Source organism: Dermacentor silvarum, chromosome 7 (genome assembly GCF_013339745.2).
Source record: "Dermacentor silvarum isolate Dsil-2018 chromosome 7, BIME_Dsil_1.4, whole genome shotgun sequence".
NCBI classification, from domain to species: Eukaryota; Metazoa; Arthropoda; class Arachnida; order Ixodida; family Ixodidae; genus Dermacentor; species Dermacentor silvarum.
Window position 1 is genome coordinate 12,885,097 of NC_051160.1, and position 23,581 is coordinate 12,908,677.

General features: G+C 47.6%; 1 protein-coding gene across 1 annotated transcript in view; it reads right to left on the reverse strand.

Annotated features, from left to right (window-relative positions):
• Positions 1-22,911, reverse strand: part of LOC119458503 (uncharacterized) — a 161,661-nt gene extending 138,750 nt beyond the window's left edge. The window contains exons 1-7 of the mRNA XM_049670914.1: positions 22,857-22,911; positions 19,056-19,218; positions 16,070-16,188; positions 14,932-15,079; positions 13,526-13,669; positions 11,157-11,315; positions 5,808-5,965 (exon numbers count right to left, since the gene is read on the reverse strand). Coding sequence (XP_049526871.1) covers positions 5,808-5,965; positions 11,157-11,315; positions 13,526-13,669; positions 14,932-15,079; positions 16,070-16,188; positions 19,056-19,218; positions 22,857-22,885 — 920 coding nt within the window. The 5' untranslated portion in view covers positions 22,886-22,911. The remainder of the gene's footprint in view (positions 1-5,807; positions 5,966-11,156; positions 11,316-13,525; positions 13,670-14,931; positions 15,080-16,069; positions 16,189-19,055; positions 19,219-22,856) is intronic.
• Positions 22,912-23,581: the final 670 nt, after the last annotated feature.

The window sequence follows — 23,581 nt, forward strand, 5'->3', positions numbered from 1 at the left end:
TCCTGGCACATTTCGACGAAGAGGCTGACACCGAGGTGCATACTGACGCCAGCAACATCGGCCTTGGCGCAGTACTCGTCCAACGTCAAGACGGCATTGAACGAGTAATAGCCTATGCTAGCCGCTCGCTGTCCCGTGCCGAGGCGAACTACACTACTACAGAAAAAGAGTGTCTCGCGGTCGTCTGGGCGATCACGAAGTTTCGCCCTTATCTCTACGGCCGTCCCTTCAAAGTGGTGACAGACCACCATGCTCTATGTTGGTTGGCGAACATACGCGATCCTTCAGGACGGCTGGCACGGTGGAGCTTGCGGCTACAGGAGTTCGACGTCACCATAGTTTATAAGTCTGGCCGCAAGCACGAAGACGCCGACACGTTGTCGCGTGCTCCCGCCGAATCTTTCAGTCGACAGTCAGAGGACGACGACGGCTTCCTGGGCGCCCTTACTACGTCGGACTTGGTCAAATCGCAGCGTGACGACGCTGAAATTCGACCTCTCATCGACCACTTAGAGGGCCGTGATACAACCATACCACGCCATCTACGTCGCGTCTTGACGTCCTTCTGTCTACGAGACAATGTGCTGTACAAGAAGAACGCCCGCCCGAATGATCGAGCCTACCTCCTAGTAGTTCCCAAAGACTTGCGGGACGATATTCTTTTCGCTTGCCACGACGAGCCTACATCTGGCCACCTCGGCTCCTCACGAACGCTTGCTAGAGTGCGCGAGATGTATTACTGGCCCGGACTTTCAGCAAGCGTCAAGCAGTATGTGAAAGGCTGCCGTGAATGTCAGCGACGAAAGTCACCACCCCTGAAGCCCGCCGGGTTATTGCAACCCATTGAACCACCTCATAAGCCATTCGACCAAGTCGGCTTGGACATTCTTGGGCCTTTTCCTCTGTCAACCGACGGCAACAAGTGGGTGATTGTCGCCACTGACTATTTAACCCGCTATGCCGAGACAGAGGCGCTCCCACGAGCCACGGCTTCTGAGGTAGCGCAGTTCTTCATGTGTCACATTGTATTGCGCCATGGTGCCCCAGCCACTGTTATCACAGATAGAGGAACGGCGTTCACGGCACAGCTCACGGACGAAATTTTTCAACTAAGCAACACCAGGCATCGAAAGACGACCGCTTACCATCCGCAGTCCAACGGCCTTACGGAGCGATTAAACAAGACCATCACAGACATGATCTCTATGTACATCGACGTCCAGCACAAAACATGGGATCGTATCCTGCCTTATGTGACCTTCGCGTATAATACCGCCGTACAAGAAACAACGCGCTTCACACCATTTCGCCTTGTCTACGGCCGCGAAGTACAGACGATGCTGGACGCTATGCTTCCGTGCCACGACGCCGAGAACCTAACTACTGACGCCGAAGAATTTGCTCAGCGCGCTGAGGAGGCTCGCCAGCTCGCGCGGCTGCACATCGGTGAGCAGCAACACGCAGATGCACGGCGCTATAACATCCGTCACCGGCAAGTGCGCTACAGTCCCGGCGACCAAGTGTTGGTGTGGACCCCTGTTCGCCGCCGTGGCCTTTGTGAAAAGTTGCTCAGCCGGTATTTTGGCCCGTACAAAGTGCTGCGCCGCATTAGTGACGTGAACTATGAAGTCGTTCCTGACAGTGCGGCGCAAACACGGCGCCGACAACCACCTAGTTCTGACGTAGTTCACGTCGTACGCATGAAGCCTTACGTTGCGCGTTAGTGATTTTTACGCGCCCATTTGCACCTAATGCACTTACCTCTTCGTTTCTAGAGAGGTAGAGAATTGTTTCTAGCTACGCTGCTGTAGCTCTCGCTGTGTTCTGTGCGCGAGCATCTTCATTGAGCGTGTGTTTTTTTTTGTTGTTTTTTTTTTTTCCTTTCCCACACCACTTCTTGAGCATCGAGCCGATGCTCTTTCCGAGGAAGGGGGGAAATGTCACCTGTAGTAGTGGGCATAGGGCAAGCGCAGAGGCGCAAGAAGAAAGAAGTGCGCGTGCTAACCGCCCCACTCGATAGCTGCCTCTCGCTGCCGTTTTCGCCAGAGCTCCAGCCGCTCCCAATAAACGTCGTCAGCCCCTTTTGAAGACCCGTGGCAATATTCCAGCCAAATCGGTTAAGTGGCTGCCCAACTTGAGATTTGCTTCATGCCGTTGTGCCTGCATTTAGATGAGAGCTCTTGCCAGTGTGCAAAATTTCTGGGTGTGGTTTGGGGCCCCCTTTTTTTTTTTGCGGAGGGGAAGAAGTCAAAACTCCAGAAAAAATAAGGGGGGGGGGGGATGAAAGAAAAAGAAAAAGAAAAAGAAATAAACAGATCACACGCCTGATGTCCATCCATTTAAGCGAATCTTCCTTTGTTTCGGCAACACGTGCTGTATGCAATGAGCTGGTCTCTTTATTAACACTATGATGACAGATGGGGAGTGAATTGTCTCACCCACCACTCTAAAATAATTTACACCCTTAAATGTGAATAAGAGCAACTGTGTCTACCACTCACACCCTTATATACCACGTTAACTGATTTTGACACATTTACGCCTTCATTCACTCCTTAGAGTATAAATTATTTCACAGTGTAGCTTTACTCAACATTAAAAAAATGTTGAATTCTAAGACACGGCGTGCTTGACCTTGTAGAAACGCGCCACCGTACGATGAGAACCGCGCAGCGAATTTTGGGCACGAACACGTCTCGCAGCTTCCAATACCGGTGTCACACGGTCACTTTTCGATCGCGATTGATAATGATCGCTGATACACGGTTCAACAATTCCGATAGAGTTTAGGTGAGCTAAAACGCACCAGTGGTCGTTAACGGGTCCAAAGCACTTATCATATGTGTCTAGTATGCTGCACAAATTGGAGTACAAAGCTAATCTTTTTTCAATAAAAAAATGTCACAGTTTCGCCCTAAGGGGTGAAGCAATGAATGCGATAGCAACACAGCAATGTCAGACGAAGTAAGGTGAGCGGCTTTGGTAGCAATATTAATTGTAGTAAAAATGAGCTGATTAAGTAAGCAGGTGTGCTGCGGCGTAAGTAGACCGACGTGAAGACAGACTCGATGACCACGAGAAGGCGCGTGCGAAACGGTGATGTTGATGAGAAGCGCTTCCCGTGGGCAGCGCGTGCGAAGGGACACACCTGTAGTGCTGCACTGCCGATCCGGGCAGCATTGCATGTGTAGCGTGCGTTGGAAAATGTGGCCCGACTATTACTAACTGAATGAACAAGCGTGGTGTGAGCGCGCACAAACAAACACGAATAGATCACACTGAATGACTGCAGACAACGACTGTCAAAACGCTGGCAGCGAGCGCATACACCGCCGCGGGCGAAGGTACGTGCGGTCTATCGCTTCAACGGAAACGGGGCGGCGAATGCACGGCGCATAAAGGTCAGAGCCGTGTGGATATAAGAGACGGTGCGGGTGAGCGAGCGACGAGCGCGGTTGTTGGCAGAGTAGAAGTGCGCCCCCCACCCCCCCCCTCGCGCTCCCTCCGGCGCTGGCTTCCCGCTTCCTTGCTTACGCGTGGGTGATTGAGTGCGTTCGCTCTCCGTGATAGCGCGCGTCCCCGCACGCTTCCGCTCGGGCATACGGTGCGCTGCGAAGATATTATCTATAGGGAACCTCACGGCGACGGCGACGACGACGACGACGGCGACGGCAGAAATCCGGTTGAAGTGTCCATATAATTGCTATCGCAATGAAATATTGTCACGTAGTAACACCACAGAGACTGACACCACTGTCCACAATCCCAGCAGTGACTTCACCAGTGATTGACATCGTACGCGTTTCCCGACTGACTGCCTTATAATTCGAACACTCATTCAACACACTAATATGCACCGAGACGGTACTTCCGCCGCAGGGAGTTAATGTTACGTAGTAGTTTGTGCCGCTATAGAAACACGTTACTAGGAGAAGAGGAAGATGATGCGGCGCTGACATCATAGTGTTTCTCAGTGTAATATAGTGAGAAACTCTATGGCTGACATCGATCAGTGGTATCGCTTTGCTTGTACTTTAGAGCTACGCGTTATCCTTGTAATATATATACCCTGTACACATTCTTCCCCGCAATAATACTATCTCATTTGTCTGCCGATTGTCTGGATACGGATCGAGCAAAAATCGTGGTCGAAAGTGGCCGTGTGACACCGATACAAGTTCATCGTGAGCAAATCATGAGGTCAAAGATGCGTGCACCCACATTTTATACGTAAATTGTAGCTAAAAGGTACGGAGTAACGCGCAAAGCGTCTCAAAGCGCCGGTACGAGGGAATTTCGAAGTTCGTGGCCTTTTTAGGCATGCGTACGCGTGGACCAATGGTTAGAGCATCGATATTCTGTGCCGGAGGAACAGGGTTTGAAACACACCATCGAAAATGTAATTCCTTTGCGTATGTAGTACGTATATGTTGTGGCAAGATTTCCACGAGACGACCGTATTTCGAGAGGGGCAAAATGCGAAAATGCAGCGGTGTATCGTGCATTGGGTGAGTGTTGAAAAAAACCCGTGGTGGTCAAAATTAATCTCCGATCCCTCACTACGGCTTGCCCTATAATCCTGTCGTGGTTTTGACAAATAAATCCCCAGAATTTATTAATTCAATGAGTTGCGGGAGTGCTCTGCGTTCTGGTGTGCTCTTGCAGTAACCAGCCGGTTAGGTGGACTGAAAATACTTCTAAACAGGCTATCGCTTTAAAATTCATCGCGAATGTGTGCCACTCTGACAACCGAAAGGCAGCAGCAGTTGCTGAACGGTGGAATTCAGCCACGGACTCCATCAAATAGAGCAGCAGTTATTGGAGCGCGGTCGTGGCCGGCTGTTCTATAGTGACGTCTCCCACGCAGGTGCGCAGCCGTGCAAACTCCTAGCCGCCATTTTCATATAAAATAACGCCACATAGGAATTAGAACTACCAAATTTACAAAATGAGGCATAACCGAATCGCTGAAGTCACTGTTTTATTGCAGTGTATTCCCAGCTGACCTGCAACGTGGAGTCAGTATAAGGCCGACGTGAGGAAGGAAAATTACAAACTACTAGTTGAAAAAAAAGCGAGCATGTAAATTGCGTTCGATTCTAATAAAATGAACTTCTAATGAAACAGACGCATGGTAACTAATTTTATAATCATTGATATCAACGATGTCATGCATCGTCGACGACGCAGTGCACTGAACATTTGCCAAGTAGATCATGTGGACTCGCTGAAATGGGACCAACTGATAACACGTTAAGCTTAATGGCGATTGTATTCATGTAGTCAAAAACAGAAACAAAAATAAACACATGTTCACGTCGGGTTTGCAGTTCAAGTGTGAGCGTTATGATTACGAAACAAGACTATCGCGACGCGCCTCTCAAAATTAAGGTTCTGTGTGCTGACTGGGTCATGTGATCTACCAATCAAAACAAAGTGATTGCAGGAGATATCACGTCTATGGTGATTGCGTTCATAGCCCCGAGAACAGAGAAAAAAAAAAAAAACTAAGCACACACAAAGATTCACGCGACGATTCAAGCGTGAGAACTATAGGTCACCTTAAATTAACAATGACGTGGCAGTCCACGGATGCCGACGAACTTGAGAAGCACAACAGCAGTCTTCTCTGTATAAAATAAGGGCCGCCGTTCTAAACAACCCGTTACGTGCCCGCACACGTCCTTGATGGTGACGTCCCTCTCACTGCTGCGCGCTTGAAGAAAATGGCCGGGGCAGCCGGACTGACGTGCACTCTAGAGAAGCGTCCACGCCGATCCGTCTATCAGGGGAAAGGGTCCCCGTACTTGTTCACCATCGCAGTCTGCACGGCCTTGAGCATTTCCAACTTCCCGAAGCGGACGTGCATTCCACTGGCGTCGAAACTCCTCTCTTCGTCATCCTCACCCAAGTCTTCGAAGACGACGCACTTGTCGCCCCCGTAAGCCTTGAGCATCTCGTCAATCTGCGAGCACACATTGAATCAAATGCGCATAGATCGACCTCACTACGTGTTTCACTAGGCCAACCGCTGCATTGCATTCCCAGGAATTTTAAACATTGCTCCTGAGGTCGTTTGTTGAACTTCACGGAAATGCACAACGTAACTGAATGCGCGGCATATTAAAAAAATATAATATTTCAGAAACCCGCTTGAATTTCAACAACTTTGTGTTAGCATCGTCGATAGGATACGCTCTTTTATTATCATGCGCATTTACGGCTCTTAGCGGTACTGCCCGATGTCTTTGCTGAGTGATACCAGTGTTTCGGTTAGGATTAAAACACAGAAACGTTACGATTAAGTGCCGTAAATACGCATGTTATTAGAAGAGCACAACCTCTCGACGTTGCTAACTGGAAGTTGAAATTTAGGCGGCTTTCTGAAATATCATTTTTGAAATTGCTGCCCATCAAGTTACGCTGGGGCATTGTGGGGAAGTTAAACAATGACCACAGGGGCAATGTTCAAGATTCCTGGGTATGACTTTCATACACACCCACGCTGAAGCGCTGCTTTAGGGAGGCGACATCTACCAAAGTACTGCAACTATTCTCAGTCATAACTCTAATCTGACTTAGTAAAACAAAGAACATCCCTTATACTTCAGGCTCAATCAGGCGCAGACTCACCAGAATCATACACAGTCTGGCTTGCTTCCACTCAAACCCACCAAGATCAGACCCAACCTGGCCCTTATCAAGCTCAAGATCACCATAAGTAAGACCTTGCCGAACTCGTTCTGATTCACACACACACACACACACACACACACAAAAAAAAGACTCTGGCTGGCTTACACTCGAGCTCACCAAGGCTCGAAGAAGCACCTGCTTACTCAAACTGGAAGAATAATGACACTTCAGCCTTAATCACGGACACATAAGAGTAAGATTCAGTCAACCTCTCACTAATTTTCGTGGACTAAAGGCACTTAAAATCAATCACAATACAGAGTTACTTGAATAAGCCCCGAACTCACACAAGGTCCGAGTCACTGCAACACACTCTGAATTCAGGGGCGGATCCAGGTTTTTTCTGAGGGGGGGGTCAGCTTCTGTCAATGATGATGATGATGATGATAGTAGCCTTTCTCATTTACCTAAATTCACCGTTTGTGCTCACGATAAACCCGCGTTTTATACGTCTAGAGCAACACCTGAAGCCCACCGTGGTGGCTCAGTCAGCTCAGGCGTTGCGCTGCTGAGCACGAGATCGCGGGCTCAAATCCCGGCCGGGGCGGCCGCATTTCGATGGAGGCGAAATGCAAAAACGCCCGTGTGCTTGCGTTGTAGTGCACGTTAAAGAACCCCAGGTGGTCAAAATTAATTCGGAGCCTTCCACTACGGCGTGCCTCACAATCAGAACTGGTTTTGGCACGTAAAACCCCAGAAAGAGGAAGAAGACCTCTGGCGAAGCCAGATATCGGTTTCTCCGAGCTTATAGGAAAAGGACGTTACCCAATACAGCCATTTGCTTGGCGGCTGTGCCTGATAATACATGGTGTTCAAAACTAAGCTTTTTGCATTTCTTATAATTAGGCACGGGGAGGCACGCGAAGACCACCTTTGCAAATAAATTAGGTAGCCAGGGGGGCACAAAGTGAGATGATGATAATCACTGTGAGCAGCCCAATTAACTAAAGTTGAACAATTATTTTTTGTCGACTGCAGTAAGTGGGTATGTTTGTATTGAAAACTTAGAGGCAGTCGTGTTTCTTACTGCAGTAAATAAAAAGTTAATTATTCAATTTTAGTCAATTCGGCTGCTGACAGTGATAATTATCATCTCACTTTGTGTCCCCCTGGCCACATAATTATATGCGCAGGTGGTCTTCATGTGCCTCCCAGAGCCTAATTTTAAGAAAACCATAATGCTTAATTTTGAACACCCGGTATATCTAGCCTGTATTTTTTCTTAAAATAAAATTTGGTATGATCTGTTGCAGGTTCGTTATAAATCCGTAAGCACGGGTCCGTCTTTGGAGTTCTATTGGGACACCTTGTTTTCCTTAAGGAGATTTTTTGTGTTCGGCTGGGACACCTTCGTTTGCTTTGGAGCTCCAACGCGGCAACCACTACGCTGGTTGTTTCCATACACGGTGATTTGCATATCGTAGACTCACGACGCCACCTACAAGAAGAACTATGTGGTGTAGTAGCCGAGAGCGCGAGCCAGCGTCTTCATGTTTTGTTTCCCACGCGACGCCATCCTTGGCCCGCGCGCTGGCGTTGGCCGCTGACGTTTCGCTCCCCCACTTCGCAGCCGCTGCTCGAGACTTCGCCCCGCTCCGCGAGAACGCCCACTCAGATAAACGACTCCAGCGGCTTTGACCCTACTATGCTTAATGTACGGCAATAAAACTGCGAAGTTACAATGAAAAACTTGTAGTGTACGAACGGTACTGTGCTCGTACTGGATATTGTCAACGTGTAACTGTGATCACAATGAGTGCTACAGTTAAAAAAAGTTGCCCGTGCGTAGTTCTTAGTATAGCTGTTAGTTATGATTTATACAGGGTTTGTCCGAAAAGTAATGTCAGTGAGTCGATTAAAAAGAAATTATTGATCAGATCGGTACAACACAACAAAATGTTTCAAAATAGGCTCCTCCTGCGTCATTACATTGCCTCTAGCGAGATTTCTAACCATCGAAGGCGTCACGGTAGGCCTCCTTAGGAATGTCCCTTATAGCCTTGGTGCAAGCGTCTTCGACTTTGCCAACTGTCGTGAAATGACGTCCTTTCATGGGAATTTTCAAGCGCAGAAAGAAGAAGCCTGGGAGAGCCACGTCAGGACTGTAGGATGGCTGGGGAAACGTTGGCATCTTTCAATCGGCCATGAAGCAGGTCACGAGGAAGGCGGTGCAGGCTGCATGGTGCGTTGTCATGGTGAAGTTTTCAATCGCCCCCGATATCAGGCCGGGTGCGATGGATCCTTCGTTTGAGTCGCTTGAGCACTTTCACGTAAAATTTGGCGTTCAGGGTTGTGCCATGGGGTACAAACTCATGGTGGACAAGGCCACTGATGTCAAAGAACACAATCAGCATGGTCTTGACCTTTGACTTGCTAATTCTGGCCTTCTTGGGCGAGGGGACGCCGAGCTGTGCCACTTGGCACTTTGCCTTTTTGTTTCGGGGTCGTATTCAAACACCCAAGTCTTGTCACCTGTGATGACATTGTCCAAAACGTGGGGGTCACTTTCGCACAAGTCCCAAACCTCCTGGCACGTTTCAACTCGGCTCGATTGTTGGTCGTCCATTGACATTTTGCGCAAGATCCTCGTGCACACTTTTCGCATCTGAAAATTTTTCGTCAAAATCTCGTGAACGGTACTTTTTGGAATGTTTACTGTCTGTGCCAGTAAACGGACACTCAAACGAGGGTCTAAGTACAAAAGATATCTCGCGCGCGTCACATTTTCGTCGGTGATGGTCATTGATGGCGGTACAGCGCGGGCTTCATCGCTGACCTCTTCACAACCTTCTAAAAAGGCCTTGTGCCCCCGGTAAACTTGACGGTCTGACAAACAATTATCACCAAAAGCTGTCTTTATCATAGGAAAAGTTTCCACTGCAGACTTGCCGAGTTTCACACAAAACTCGATTGCAATCCTTCGTTCTAACGAGCGCTGCATTAAGGCTTGCACGGTAAATGAAAATGAGTTGACGAAAAACCTTGTCCTTACTCTCCAGATGGTCGCAGACGACTGAGCGACCGCGCGTGCGTAAGCTGACTTCCCCCTCCACCAATCCCAACTGGTCTTAGCGCGCTGCGACGTATAGTCGCTTAACAATATAATCACTGACATTACTTTTGGGACAAACCCTGTATATGAACATTTCAGCAAGTGATCTCTTTCATTAAGCAGGTTGGTCGCGGAACCGATGACAGCCAATGAGGCAACCGATGGCACCCCAAGGGGCAACTAAGTTGATCAGGCGCGAAGGCGCTGGCACGGACATCGGCGTGCTTGGCAAAAGAGACGTCCCCTCGTTCATTCTACGCCACCCACGGGACGAATAAGGCACCACCGGCGCCAGGAGGTCCAAGATGTTCATGAGAAAAAATAACTACGGCAACTTCGCGACAGCACACCCCGACGGAATACAACTAAGCTTGTGAGCGAGCTAGCTTTACTTCTACATGGCTGATATCACTGGTACTCACGAAAAATACTTTTGAAGAATGCTGGTGGCCATATTTTTTGCGACAGGGCCATCCCCCTGTCAGCGAGGGGGCGATGCAGAAATCTGAGGGGGGGGTCAGGACATCCGGACATCCCCCCTGGATCCGCGCCTGCTCTGAATCAAACTTATGTGAATTTCGACTCAACTCGACTCACTCCAATTCATACTTTCACTTAAGTATGCTTTCCGAGCCGCAACACGACTCAATCGGGCTCAGACGGGCCTAGTCGAATTTATCGGGTCCAAGTGAGTCACCGAGCGAGTAAGCTTCGCCGCCGAAGGCGAATTATCGATTTCGCTAGCGAAGTTTAGCATCGTTTACTTTACGACAACCTGCCTAGTAGCAGATGTGCAGTCACAAACGTGAGTTCATAAGTCGCGATTAAGACATTCAATCGATTAATCGCAGGTTAAAAGTAAACTGCAACGAAATGTTCGACCCAATAAAAAGCCTTGCTTCAAATAGTTTAGATATACAGCAACCTCTGTACAAAATTTTGCGTTTCAAATACCAGTGTACGCGTCAGAATGCTGGAGCCAAAAGACGTTTCGGATATCGAAACTAAGAAGAAAGTACCATTACTACAGTTCACCATGACGCATGACCCAGAATGTTGCAAACCAGAGCAGGTCCATGTCATGCCTTGCGAGATTCAGTGGCGTTCTCGGGATGCTGTATATCTCAGAGGCGACGCGGTGGACTTTGCATTAGGTTCGCTAACCACAAGCTGTACGCGTCGTCCACTATGGCACTATTTAATTACTGTTTATTAGGACAATCGGAAATTACCAGCCCTGCAGCTTAGTCAATATTGCCTAAACTCTACACACTACTCACTCACAACCAATTTAGCTAAACTGCAATGTTGTAGTGGGCGTTTGAAAGTCGATCAGTAGCCTACAGTCACAATTTTCTTTTTCGCCAGACTTATTCATTGGGGCCACATCGTCTCGAAGGTGATTTACCTTGTATGCCAGCGTGTCGTTTGTGTCGTATGCAAACAAGGTCAACAAGTCGCCGTTGCGAAGGTGGTGCCAGAAGTGTGTATGCGTCGTATTGTCGAAGTGATAGCTGGTGTTTTTCGCTTCAACCGGGTATCGGTCTTTGCTGTCCTTGGTGGTGAACTGCACACATAGGGGCGCCAAGCAGAACGAGACATTGAGACGGAATTGAGGGAAGCGCAGTCGAGGACGGCATATGACTAGGTGGGGTGATGAAGTTAGGAAATTCGCAGGCGCAAGTTGGAATCAGCTGGCGCAAGACAGGGGTAATTGGAGATCGCAGGGAGAAGCCTTCGTCCTGCAGTGGACATAAATATAGGCTGACGATGATGATGATGATGATGACGCACACAGCACAGCAGAGGCGTAGAGGCATTCGGAGGCCGTTATGCCGACTGCCGAATACCTCCCTTCAAAACGAGACATACCAGCTACTAGTGCACTAATTATTTTGCATTACGAGTGTCATAGCGAAAAAAGTGTGTGCTCGTGTGTGCGTGTGGGAGAAACCGGTCACGTGGTAGAGGGAGACAGGCGTTAGAATAAGTGCGTTTAGCTTTTCTCTATCTCCTGACAACGATAGCGCATTGAAATCAACTAAATGAAGCATAGCCCCATGACCTGTCATTTTTGTCATTATTCTATTTTTAATGGCCTTTCTTTTAAGGTAGCGGCTAAGTTTGCAATGTAGCGCGAATGACTTGGCCAAGTCCAAGTACTAATGCAGCGTTTATGTGGATATGAACTTATCGAACGCCTCATTGGCTGACCGATGTACTGTAACTGTGTCCGCGACCGACCAACTGGCTGACCGACTGACGGACTTATCGAGAAATCAACCGACAGACTGGCAGACTGACTCAGCGTCATCATTCCCACATCAAGCGCGTACATTGCGGTGTGAAGGTGCACTAACGAGTTCCGACACAACTCGATTAAATTGAACATACCTCACCTTTTTAGCTAGAATATAATGTAAATAGCTTTCCTTGTTATTTATAGTTGGCTACAATTTACAGCTTATAAAAGGAGTATTGTAAAATAAAGGGAGTTGGTAATACATTTCTACAAACATGTCATCAATCTTTTTCCGCTACTTACGTCATGTGCTCACATATTTTTTTAAAACGTTTTTTAATTTTTGACATATTGCTGACCTACATTTGAGGCCTTAATAGGTCGAGGACAAAGAAACATACAATAGAAGATATAAACAAGCAAATAGCAACCAAGAAACACTATCATATTAACTTAAAATGATACATATGCCAGAATAATAGGGGGCAAAAAACTTCACATATAGGAAGCACGACTGCACAGGTCTTAAATCACGATGTACGACTATTACAATTCATGAGAGCATCGAACATCCTAACCTCATGTTACATATAGAGAAACATATAAAGATAGATATCGCACGTGTGCATGCCGCTGAAAGAAAGGTTAGAAGTAAATGCAACATCAGTGTGACACGATCTAAATAAGATGGTACAACGTCTTTTATCACTTTCCAAAAGGACGCTAATGACTTACATCCGAACACATCGGCGGGTAAGGCATTCCAGTTAGCGCTTGTACGAAAAAATACAAATATTTTTAACGTGTTTTTCAGCATAAGTTTCAGCAACTGAATTAACGTGATAAGATCGCGTAAGGCGAAAGTTTTGTTCCCGCAAACTTTTTCGTTCGGTTCCGGAAGCGTTGTTCACGGTAAGCGCTGTTCAAGAAGCCTTGTTAGGTCGCCTTGCTCATTTTGTTTCCGCTAAGCTTTGTTCAACAAGCCATGTTATGGAATAATTGTTGAGCTTGTTGGTTTTGAATTGCTGACTAGGACACGTGTATGTTCGCTGACATATACAAGTATTCTTCCTGCTACGCTTCTAAATTTTATTGTGCGCATGCGCGACAAGGCGACATATAGGTAAACCCCCTTGCTGCTAATAAGCATCTAGAAGTTGGATTGCGCAACATTTTGACGCGACACACAGAAGTCGAACACAGAGTGCGGACACACATTGTTTCTGTTCTGTGTCTTCCGTCGAAATGTAGCGCAATCCAATTTTTAATATGCCATACCAGCACGCCCAGTCTTCAACCTTAGCACTCTATTAATCAGTTGGGAGCAGCTCTTGTCCTTGGCTTCCATTCCTGTGTGCGTTGGCTAATTTTCCTCATCAACCGTGTTATGAAAGCGTTGTTCGTTCGGTGCGCACCTGTCTACAACGTTATTTGACTTGTGTGTTCGTTGCTAGCACTTCTTAGGGCACGGAGCAAGTAAGCATTGGAGAGATTGACAGAAGCTGAGTCACCCTTATCCGATGGTATCGCTGTACATCTTCACTCAAACGAATATCTGAGACGAAATCTATCTTGTCGGCGCTACTGCGCACGTAGTTGATGGACGTCGTGAGGGAGAAACACAGCTGCTGGTGACCGAGAACTTGCTTCCAGTGCGGAAACTCCGCCAGTATGTCAAGCTGCGGCCGAAAAGACGAAATCAAAATTAAGATGGTGATTTAGCGGTAAATGCTAGAGAAATGCCTTAGCATTACGTCGCACCCTATTTGAGGTGCCGGCCGGATTCATGATTAAAATCGCGTTCGCCACATTGGTAAGTGTCTGAGTGGCGCTAACTAACACTCCCAGGGCTAGATCTAGTAAACATGAATACCAAACTTTGTGGACGGAGTGGTAGCCGTCGCCGTAGTAAAAAAATCGGTATAGTGTAGCACACACGTATAATGCCGAGGCTGTGGGTTCGATTGACACTGGCAGTACGTAATATTTTCATCCACTTTCCTTTCTTTTCCTTTCCTTCATTGTTTCGATATCCCAATTTCAACCACAGCTAATTTCCCCGGTGCTACTTGGCTTCATTGTCTATTGGCTTTATATGGGCACATACATATGACTGGATTTTTATATGGGTCAAGCGTATTTAGAAAGATGGGAAGCGCAACTTCGCGGTTATCTTTGGTTTATTTACCCCACAGTTTGGTCGGTGGACAAACCTTTTAACAGCGGAGCTGTTTAAACCGGGCGTAATGTGTCAACCGCAAACAGAAAATGTGCGCCGATCCTGGCGGTAGTGCAGAAAGGGTCCAAGCGCAATGACAATACCCCTGGAACTTGCCAAGCTGAGCCTGGCTAATTCTAGATAAGCATGGTTGGGACTACTTAACCTTAGTAAGTCATCGATAGCCAATCGATAGCCAATCAATAGTTAATTGATAATGGACAAATAATCAATAAATTCTGAGAAATGTTAGGGATGACTTGGTAGCGCTTAGCCTAGGTGCAAAAGCCAGGACTAGCTAGGTGTCCATCAGCTCCTGTCTCTTTAGCATTGCACCTCCAGTGCAAGCTACCCCAAGTTTTTTTCAAGAGATACAAATAGATACAGTAAATTTTCGCCACAGTCGCTTTATTTATTTAGTTAGAGAAAGAAAAACGAAAGAAGAAATATATGAACAGACTGTTGCGGGAATTTACTGTATTCGTGAAAAAGGTTGAAACACACACACACACACACACGCACGCACGCACGCACACACGCACACACGCGTGCGCTCTTAGCTATATCCCAGCCCCCCAATCTCCAACTCTACACGTGACCAGCGCCCCATACTTCAAACACACAACATACTTTTTCTCCACATTCCCACCCCTAGTGGTGACGCATTCATATGTATAACAACCCATAAATATAATATAAATGTAAGAGCAACCTCCCGCTCACCATTCCCCGGACGCCTGGAGCCGCTGGTCTGATGGGGTTTGGCGGGGAAGCAGCCTTGTACTCAACGTTGTTTCCTCCTCCTCGGCTCAAGATGATGTTGGTCTCATCAGTGGTGTTGCTTGTGCTTATGCCGACTACATCGGCCACCCTACACGTGTAACCAAGAGATTGCGGTTCCATGTTATTCAAGCATCTTCTCGTTAGTGATTGGTGGCGACGTAGGAAAACACAAAATGATTGAATTCTGGGGTTTTACGTGCCCAAACCACGATCTGATTATGTGGCGCGCCGTAGTGGGGGACTCCGGATTAATTTTGGCCACCAGGGGATCTTTAACGTGCCCCGAATGCACGGGACACGCGCGTTTTCGCATTTCGCCTCCATTGAAATGCGGCCTCCTCCACGGCGGGATTCGATCCCGCGACCTCTTGCTAAGCAGCGCAACACCATAGCCGCTAAGCCACTGCGGTGGGTCGTAGGAAAACACTGGGTTCACGTCTGCGAGGTCCGCGGTTCGAGCTGCGTGTACGTGAGTAGCTTTTTTTTTGTTCGTTTCTTTATTACTGCTGTTCCAGGTAGTTTAGGTTAGGTTAGGCTAGGGCAGGAAATAAAGAAGAAAATATACTAGTGCATCTATGCGTATGTATCGTATGTACCAACTAGTGAAACTATTTGCACATAACATGCAATTCAACGAAAAGTGGCCCCTCTCACTCTTGCGAGGGAACTAACGTGACGGAACGTCTCTCTTTTGCAACTGCGCTATTTTGACGGGCCTCCTAGCCGTATCGATAGAGTGCACTAGAATGGGGGAGCGGGTCCAGCGGACCCACTTCCTCATTCTAGTACACTCTATCAATACAGCGACGACGACACCATCGGTGACGCCACAGATGTATTATTGCAGTAAACGAGTGTGTCCTACTTCACTGTGGGTATAAAGTTTCAGAAGAGGCGTAATCGTGTTCACCATTACGCCACTACCGAAAATTTACGCCAGCAGTGAAGTAGAACACACTTAGTCACTGAAGTAACAGCTCTGTGTTTGTCTGGTTGAGGCAGTGAGGAAAAAAAAAAAAAACAAGAAAACGCCCGCTTTAAAAATTACTATTGCAGCAGCAGCACATGTACAACCCACCTGAGTACATCTTGCAGCATCGTCTCGTTGACATACATGCTTCCTCCCGGCCAAATGGCGGCCGTGTGAATGTAGGCCCAGTCGGGTTCCAGGATGGGATTGTCCCCTGACCGGAAAGCCTGCGAACAAAAAGCTCGATCCTAAGTGCTGTCTCCAGCGATGGGTCGGCCACCTTTGCTAATACAATATCCACCGTCAGGATAAAGCGCGACATCTGATCCTGCGGATAGGTTTAACCCGATGTTGTGAGTACGGGAAAGGCAAAGCAGATGGGTTAGATTTCGCAAAAGTAACGAACACACTGCACGCGCATATTTGGCGACGGCATTGAAAAAAAAAAAAATTACTATAAAGTCCATGCTCAAGCTTCATAAAACAAAAAAAAAAAGACCATCGATAGGTTCACCATACTAGGCAGATGCTTGAGGAAATTAAGCCAAGCTAGACAACTCTGGAAAACCTAAATAAAAATTTACTCTTCATCAATAACCTCTTTATATGTGCACTACAAGCCGAAGGCATCTCTCAAGGATCTCTAATTACTCTTGTCTCACGCCAGCTCAACCAGCCTTATGCTTGCGAATTTTCAAATTTCATCATCCCATCTAATTATCTGCCGTCCTCTCCTGCACGTCCTTTCCCTTGGTACCATTCTGTAACTAATACCTCAGTGGTTATCCGCCCTACATATTACATGGCATGCTCAGGTCCATTTATTTCTTCTTGATATCCACGAAAATATCGGTTACACCAGTTTGCTCTATGAAGCGCGCCACTGCCTTTCTGTCTTTTAACGTTAGGCCAAACAATTGTTCCATCGCTCGTAGTGCCATCTTTAATTCCTTCTCAAGCTTCTCTGTTAACCTCCAATTTTGTACAATACGTTATTAGCGGTAGAATGCATTGATACAGCACACTTTCCTTTACAAGGATAGCGGTAAGCTGCCGCTGTCGTACATTTCCTTGTCATAACCTAGATAATTGTACTCTTGCGCCGGTTCCAGAGACTGACCACGAATAATTATTTGTCGTTCTCTTGCCAAGCTAATGAGCATTACCTTTGTCTTGTTCGCATTTATCTTCAACCCTACTCCTACACTTTGTTGGCTAATGTCCTCAATCATATCTCGCAAGTAATCACCAGCGGTGATGAACAAGGCAATGTCACCGGCAAACGACCGGTTGCCGAGATAAATTGTTAATGTCCTCACTCTTAGTCCTCAGTCTAATGGCTTGCTGTACAATACTTGCAAGCATGTAGTGAATAGTATTGGACTGATTATATCTTTTGGCCTGACCCTCTTTTCCTGACGGCTATTTTTTTCGCTTTTCTTGCGGAGATAAGGTAGATGTGGAGTGCATACAGATGTTGGCTAAGATATTCACGTATGCTTCGTGCGCTCAATGGCTCCATGACAGCCTGGTATCTCAACTTAATAAAATGCCTTTTCGTCATCCATGAAAGCTGCAGAGAGATTGATTGTATTCCGCAGATATTTTTCAATTACACGATTGGTGATATGTATGGGATACATTGTAGAATACCGCATTCTGAAGCCAGCCTGTTTCCTGGGTTGACTGAAGTGTTGGGCTGATATTACTGGATATTGCCTTGCTAACTATTTTGTAGAGTACTCAAAGCAAGTTTACCAGGAAGAATTCATTTTTGGGTTAGTTATTGGTCTTGCATTGCTGATAGAAATATAGCGCAACAAAACACAATGCATACAGGAAGGCAAGAAGTGTGGGTTGTTTTTGTTTCGCAAATTTTCTTCACCAGCAATGCTTAACCAGGCTTATATTTCTTCATTTCTTTACCATCTCCCTTGTTACGGATTAGTATACCGCTGTACACCTCGGATTCTCCCGTACGCTTCGAGGATACAACAGAAGCATTACTGGGCGCGCCTGACCGCTGACGTCGCTCATACCGTCCCACACATGCGCAGATTGTCAGCGACGCAAGAAACCGCCAACAAGACCAGCAGGATTGCTGCAACCTACTCAACCACCTTTCCGATCATTCCAGCAGATTGGGATGCACTTATTGGAGGTCTTGTCGACGTAAACATCCGTAAATGAGTTGATAGTCTAGGCTACAAAATACATTACCCATTGTGCGGCTGAAGTAGTGAAAATCCTAGTAGAACATCCTTTTACGGCATGTTGCCCCACAAGTCCTCATCCCCGACAGAGGAATGACTTTTACGGCGGAGTTTACCTGCATTTCAGCCATACAAGTCACCGGAGGACAACCGCCTACCACACGCAGACGAAAGCGCCTGAATAAAACACTCGCCGACGTGCTAGCTATGTACGTCAAACATCGAACACAGGACGTGGGATGCCGTCCTCTGTTACGCAACCTTCTCTGACAACACCGGCAGTGCTAAAAAGAATGACGTATAACTCCTCATGGAGTTATCTGAATGATGCGGAAGCATTTCGTAGTAACGGCGTGGTGTTAAGTGCTCACACTCGACACTGCTGGTAATTTAAGCACTGGTCCCAGTGCTGCGGCGACATGATCAGCTGTGGAAGGCGGCGCAACGTGGACTAATAAGGGAAAGAAATTTAAATTAGTTTAAAACAAATGAAATGTACACCTGTGGTTCACATACGATGACAGCGGCCCGTACAAACTCCAAACAAAGCTTTAGGTGGCTTGAATTGAAGCCCACTTGCAGTTTTCTTCCTGGGGTTTCCCCCTACTGCTGTAAAAGTTCGCGCAGTTCGTCTTTATTTTCTTTGATTATACTTATTCTCGATATGTTTTGCAGATTTAGATATAAAATAAACGGTATTTTTGTTTATATGCACCGTAAATAAAAGGCTAAGTGTAATGAGGGCATTCGAGAATTTCGGCGGTTCACATTCGCATTGGGACACCCGAGTTGACACCGAAGCTAAAGCACCGCAAACGCAAACACGAAACCAGCTATTGTCGGAAACGGAAGTGCTATACCTGTGTATATACTATGCTTACCATGCCGAAAGACTCCGAGCGCCCGTGGCCCCTGTCATTGGCGAATATGGAGTTGATTACGGCGAACCCACTGATGTCCCCGATCTTCAACTTATCGCTGAAGTTGCTCCGCAGCGTGTCGCGAAGCACTGACCGGAACGTGTCGCCGCTCCACAGACCCTGCCTAGAATTCACAAGAGCGGGAACGCGCGTGTTAAGCTATGGTGAGAGTAGAAAAATTTGGAGGACGCTTAAGCTTCGCCTTTAAGAGTGGAACGCGATGGTGTTATCGGGCTCCTTTCGCATCACATTTTTCTTCACTGCAGCACACAACGAGGGAAAGCCAGCTTACAATGACCAAGCTTACACTGATCCCCTTAAAGTCGGCTTCACTTTTAAACACAAATGCATTGCTGGGAAGACATTTTTACAGGAAACATTTAAGCCGTTTTTTACCAAATGTGAAGGCCCTATATGAGATTTTTCTTTATTATTTCATTAACTGTTTGCTGTTGCCCCGAGGCGATGCCTGTCCAAAATTTAGAAAGGCTCAGTTTTCAATATTCCCCTCAATGTTGCCTAGAACCAAAGTACAGCGAAACACCATCAGAATTGGACGACGCTTAAGCTTCACCTTGAAGAGTGGAACGCGATAGCATTCAAAGATCCTTGGCTGCTTATCAGGTTTTTTATTGCGATAGCAATTATATGGACCCTCCAAAGCAGATTTCTGCCGTCGGCGTCGCCGTTGTCGTCACCGTCACCGTCGCCATCGCCGTGAGGTTCTGTATGACGTCAACGGTGATAAAATCGTCGCCGCGCTCCGTACGCTGTATGTGCGAGTGAAAGGGCGCGAGGGAGGCGCGTTTTCACGAGGAGCGAACGCACGTCGGAGAGCAAACGCGCGTTCTGCGCGGTGCTCCCTGAAGGGCTGCAGAATTAAGCGTCTCTTTCCTCCTTTCCATATATAAAGAGCAAACGCAAGTTTTTCCGTCGCGCGAAAGGCTGTGGGGGGACGGGAGGGAGGGAGGGGAGGCGACGTTTAGCTGCGGCACCAAATACGTATTTATATAAAAACGCCGCGCGCGTTCGGTGCGAACGCGGGCAAAACGCCGATGGCGTCGACAACAGTTCTGCGCGTTGGTGGTGCTGCCGCATGTCCAAGTTTATACAGCTGATACAACTACTCTCCTTACTCCGTATAGTTCTCTACTAATTTGCTATCGCAATTGATGCTTCGCCTTTCGGGTGAAACTGCGACAAATTTTTTCTCGTATATTCAAATTACAATCCGACGCTGGTTGTGGTTAAGGCATACTTTACAATTTTAGGGGCGAAGCTCCTTAAAGCGGCACCCGTTCGTCCCTCGTCGTAGTAGTAGTGTGTAACCAGTCTGAGAAAAATGAGAAAAAAAATTCCGAAGTTGTGTCCGTAGCGCGGAATCGAACCAGGGACCCCTCGCTTCCGAGCGCGCGGCGTTAGCCCACTACGCCACGAAGCACACATAGACACCAGCACCACGATGGCAATAAATACCCAACATTAACGAAAGGCCGCGTTTCTAGCGCGTTTCTAACGCGTTTGTGCTAGCGCGTTACGGCCCGTGTAAGAAGCTGGTGTAAGACGCTGTGGCCTCTCCGCCTTACCTTCAACGCGTTTCGAACGCGCTGCCCAAGGCGGTGGCCAGTCAAGTTCAAGTCGAGGAGCGTTTATGAATACGGGGGGTATACTCTCTCAGCAGTCATGTGATGGCGTCGGCAAACGCGGTGCACGTTCCGGCATGTGTAAATGGCTGCGTAAGACGCTGTGGCCGCTCCCCCTTACTAGAGAGTACTGCACGTCTCTAACGCGTTTGTGCTAGCGTCCACTTAAGCGGGAGATCCGATGATTCCCTCCGGAGCTTCGCCCACTCATCATCATTCACCCCGTGGATATGCTGTTATTTTTTTCTGACGGATTTTACTTTGAGAAATTCAATTTTTGTTCACTAACGCCTTGCGCCACGCAGAGGGCCGGTGTGGTCGGGATGGTTTGGGATAATGTGGTTCGGCATGGCTATTTCCGCCAGACGCCGGATTTTCTGCGACACGGGGCTCTTAACGCTGTCGCGTTAAAAACAAAAATAAAAGCGCGATCGTGGGTTGAGGGTTAGAGCATTGGGCTGCTGAGCTGGAAGACGGAAGATCCATCCCATCATCTGTCACGCTTTTCTCTTTAGCAGTATAAACCGCATGCACGCGATCTTGCGCGCGACAGCGACAAGCGACGCGATGGAGATGGCTGTCGCGGTCGCTCGTCGCCTACAAGTCGCACCGCATGCGAGCGACGACTTTTCGCGACGTCTCCCCGGTGTTGCCGGTATGAGGGCAGCAAATACTCGCCGAAACTGGCGTGACGCTTGCTTTATTAATTTAAGTCGATGTGTTTTAGTGTAAAGAGCGGCATAAATATTTCTGAAGGTCTTGCACTACGTTATTATCCTTGCACGTATCAAAATCTAGTCGTTTGCTCGTTCCGTGCGACAATCGGTAGTGCTTTACTGATGTATAACCGGTTCCGGCTTAGCGCTATTGGCTAGTCGCTCATAGTACTTCCGGGCGACGAGCGGCGAATTCCAGATTTCTAGAACCGAGCGATTGAGCGAAAAGACCAAGCGATCTGTTCGCGCGATGGCCTGTTTCGTCACTCGAAGCCGTCGCTCGTCGCCGTCGCGCACAAAATCGCTCTCATGCGGTTTGGGCTTTATACGCGGACCTCAGTGATTTAGAGTTATCTAGCAAAAAAGAAAACTTTGGCTGTGTTGAGTGGGTAGCATTGTGCGCGAAATTGCTAATTTTAAGAAATACGAGGAATAAAAACGTGACTATGATAAAGTAGAGCGGGCAAAGTCGCGCGTGACGCACAGTGCGCACAGCTTGCGAGACGTCGCAATGTTAGCAATGCTAAGTTTCGATCAAGTTTTGTAGCGAGAGCTACATTGGCCGTATTCTCGCCGTTTCGCTGTGGTCGGTGGCCGCACCGCGAGCTGAGCCGTTGCCTAGCAACCACCGCAGCTGGCAGCGCAGCTCGCCGCGCCATCTGGCATGACGTTAGAGGAATAGCCGGTGCAACCGTGAGCTGAGCCGTTGCCTAGCAACCGCCGGCGTTGCATCGCCAGAGGAGCCGGCGTTGCGTCGTATATATAGAATGGGTGGCTCGGTGGCATTCGTCGGCAGATATGGAAAGTGAGTCAGAGAGACTGAAAGAAGCCAGTTCGCTATTGCTGCTCAGAGCGCGAAATGGGACCAGAGCGGAGCTTAAGCAACGCTCAGCTAAAACTCTTTATAGGGAGAGGAGACTGCCAAGATGGATTTGCGGCTGTGTCAGCTTCCTATAAGGTCCGCCGACTCCAGCCGCTTGCACTACGACGGGAATGAGATGATATTCTCAACAGGCACTTGCCAGTTTCATTGCCCGATTGAACTTGATAAGCCAATCCTCGCCCGAATCAAGGTACTGTTCCAACGCTCGGGTGGCTATCTGCCAATGCGCGGATGTGCAGAATGCTATTACGCTTGACTCAAGATCGACGATAGACACAGCGCAACGCGAACACGCATTGTCTGCCACTAGATACGATTCCTCCGTTCGCTAAGCTTAGTGATCAGGCGTCGCTGTCGGTAGAAAAATTTTGACCGCCCTGCGTCACTGATTTTGGAGCCTATAGAGGTGCAGTGTGAATTCGTGGCCGCAGCTTGTGCTGAACTCTTACGTTGGCCATCCATTCATATATAGCATTGTCCCTTTAGGACAATTTTCGTGCCGTCAAGTCGCAATACTCACATGAGTCGTGTGAACGTGGTTCCCCACATGCCGAGGAACCAGCGCGAGTAAGGAATTTGGAGCTTGCTGTTCTCACGTAGTTGTCCAGTGTCCGGTAAGACTTGAACTTCCTCCAATATTCATCCGTTTCGTCGTAGTACAGCTTGACGGTGCCATCTGTGTCGCGCAAGGAGTGCAATCCACAGGATGATCTTTGAAAAGAATACCGACATACTGACATATGATTTTAGCTGTGTGTATTGAAGTGATAAAATTGGAGGACGCTTAAGCTTTAAAGGCGAAGAACTCGATAGCGTTATCGGGACCCGTTCGCATCGTTCGCATACGGCAAGTAGGCTTCATTCACTGAAACACTGAACGTGGGAAAGCCAGCTTACAAAGACCAAGCTTACACCAATCCCCTTAAAGTCGGCTTCACTTTTAAACTCAAATGCATTGCTGGAAAGGGGCAATATAAGTGGCCTTATATTAAAGTGTGAAGGCCCTAGCACATTTTTTATTATTTTATTAATGGTTTGGTATTGCCCCGACGCGCAGATGTCTGGTAGAAATGCTGGAAAAGGGGTTGTGTTCGAGTTTCCTAGTAGCAGAATTAGGTTTCCTCGTACATTAAAATTACAATCCGACGCCAATTGGTAAACAATCCGACGGCGAATCCGACGCCGAATGGTAAAGTCGTACTTTACCTTTTTTTCTGACGGATTTCACTGTGAGAAATTAAAATT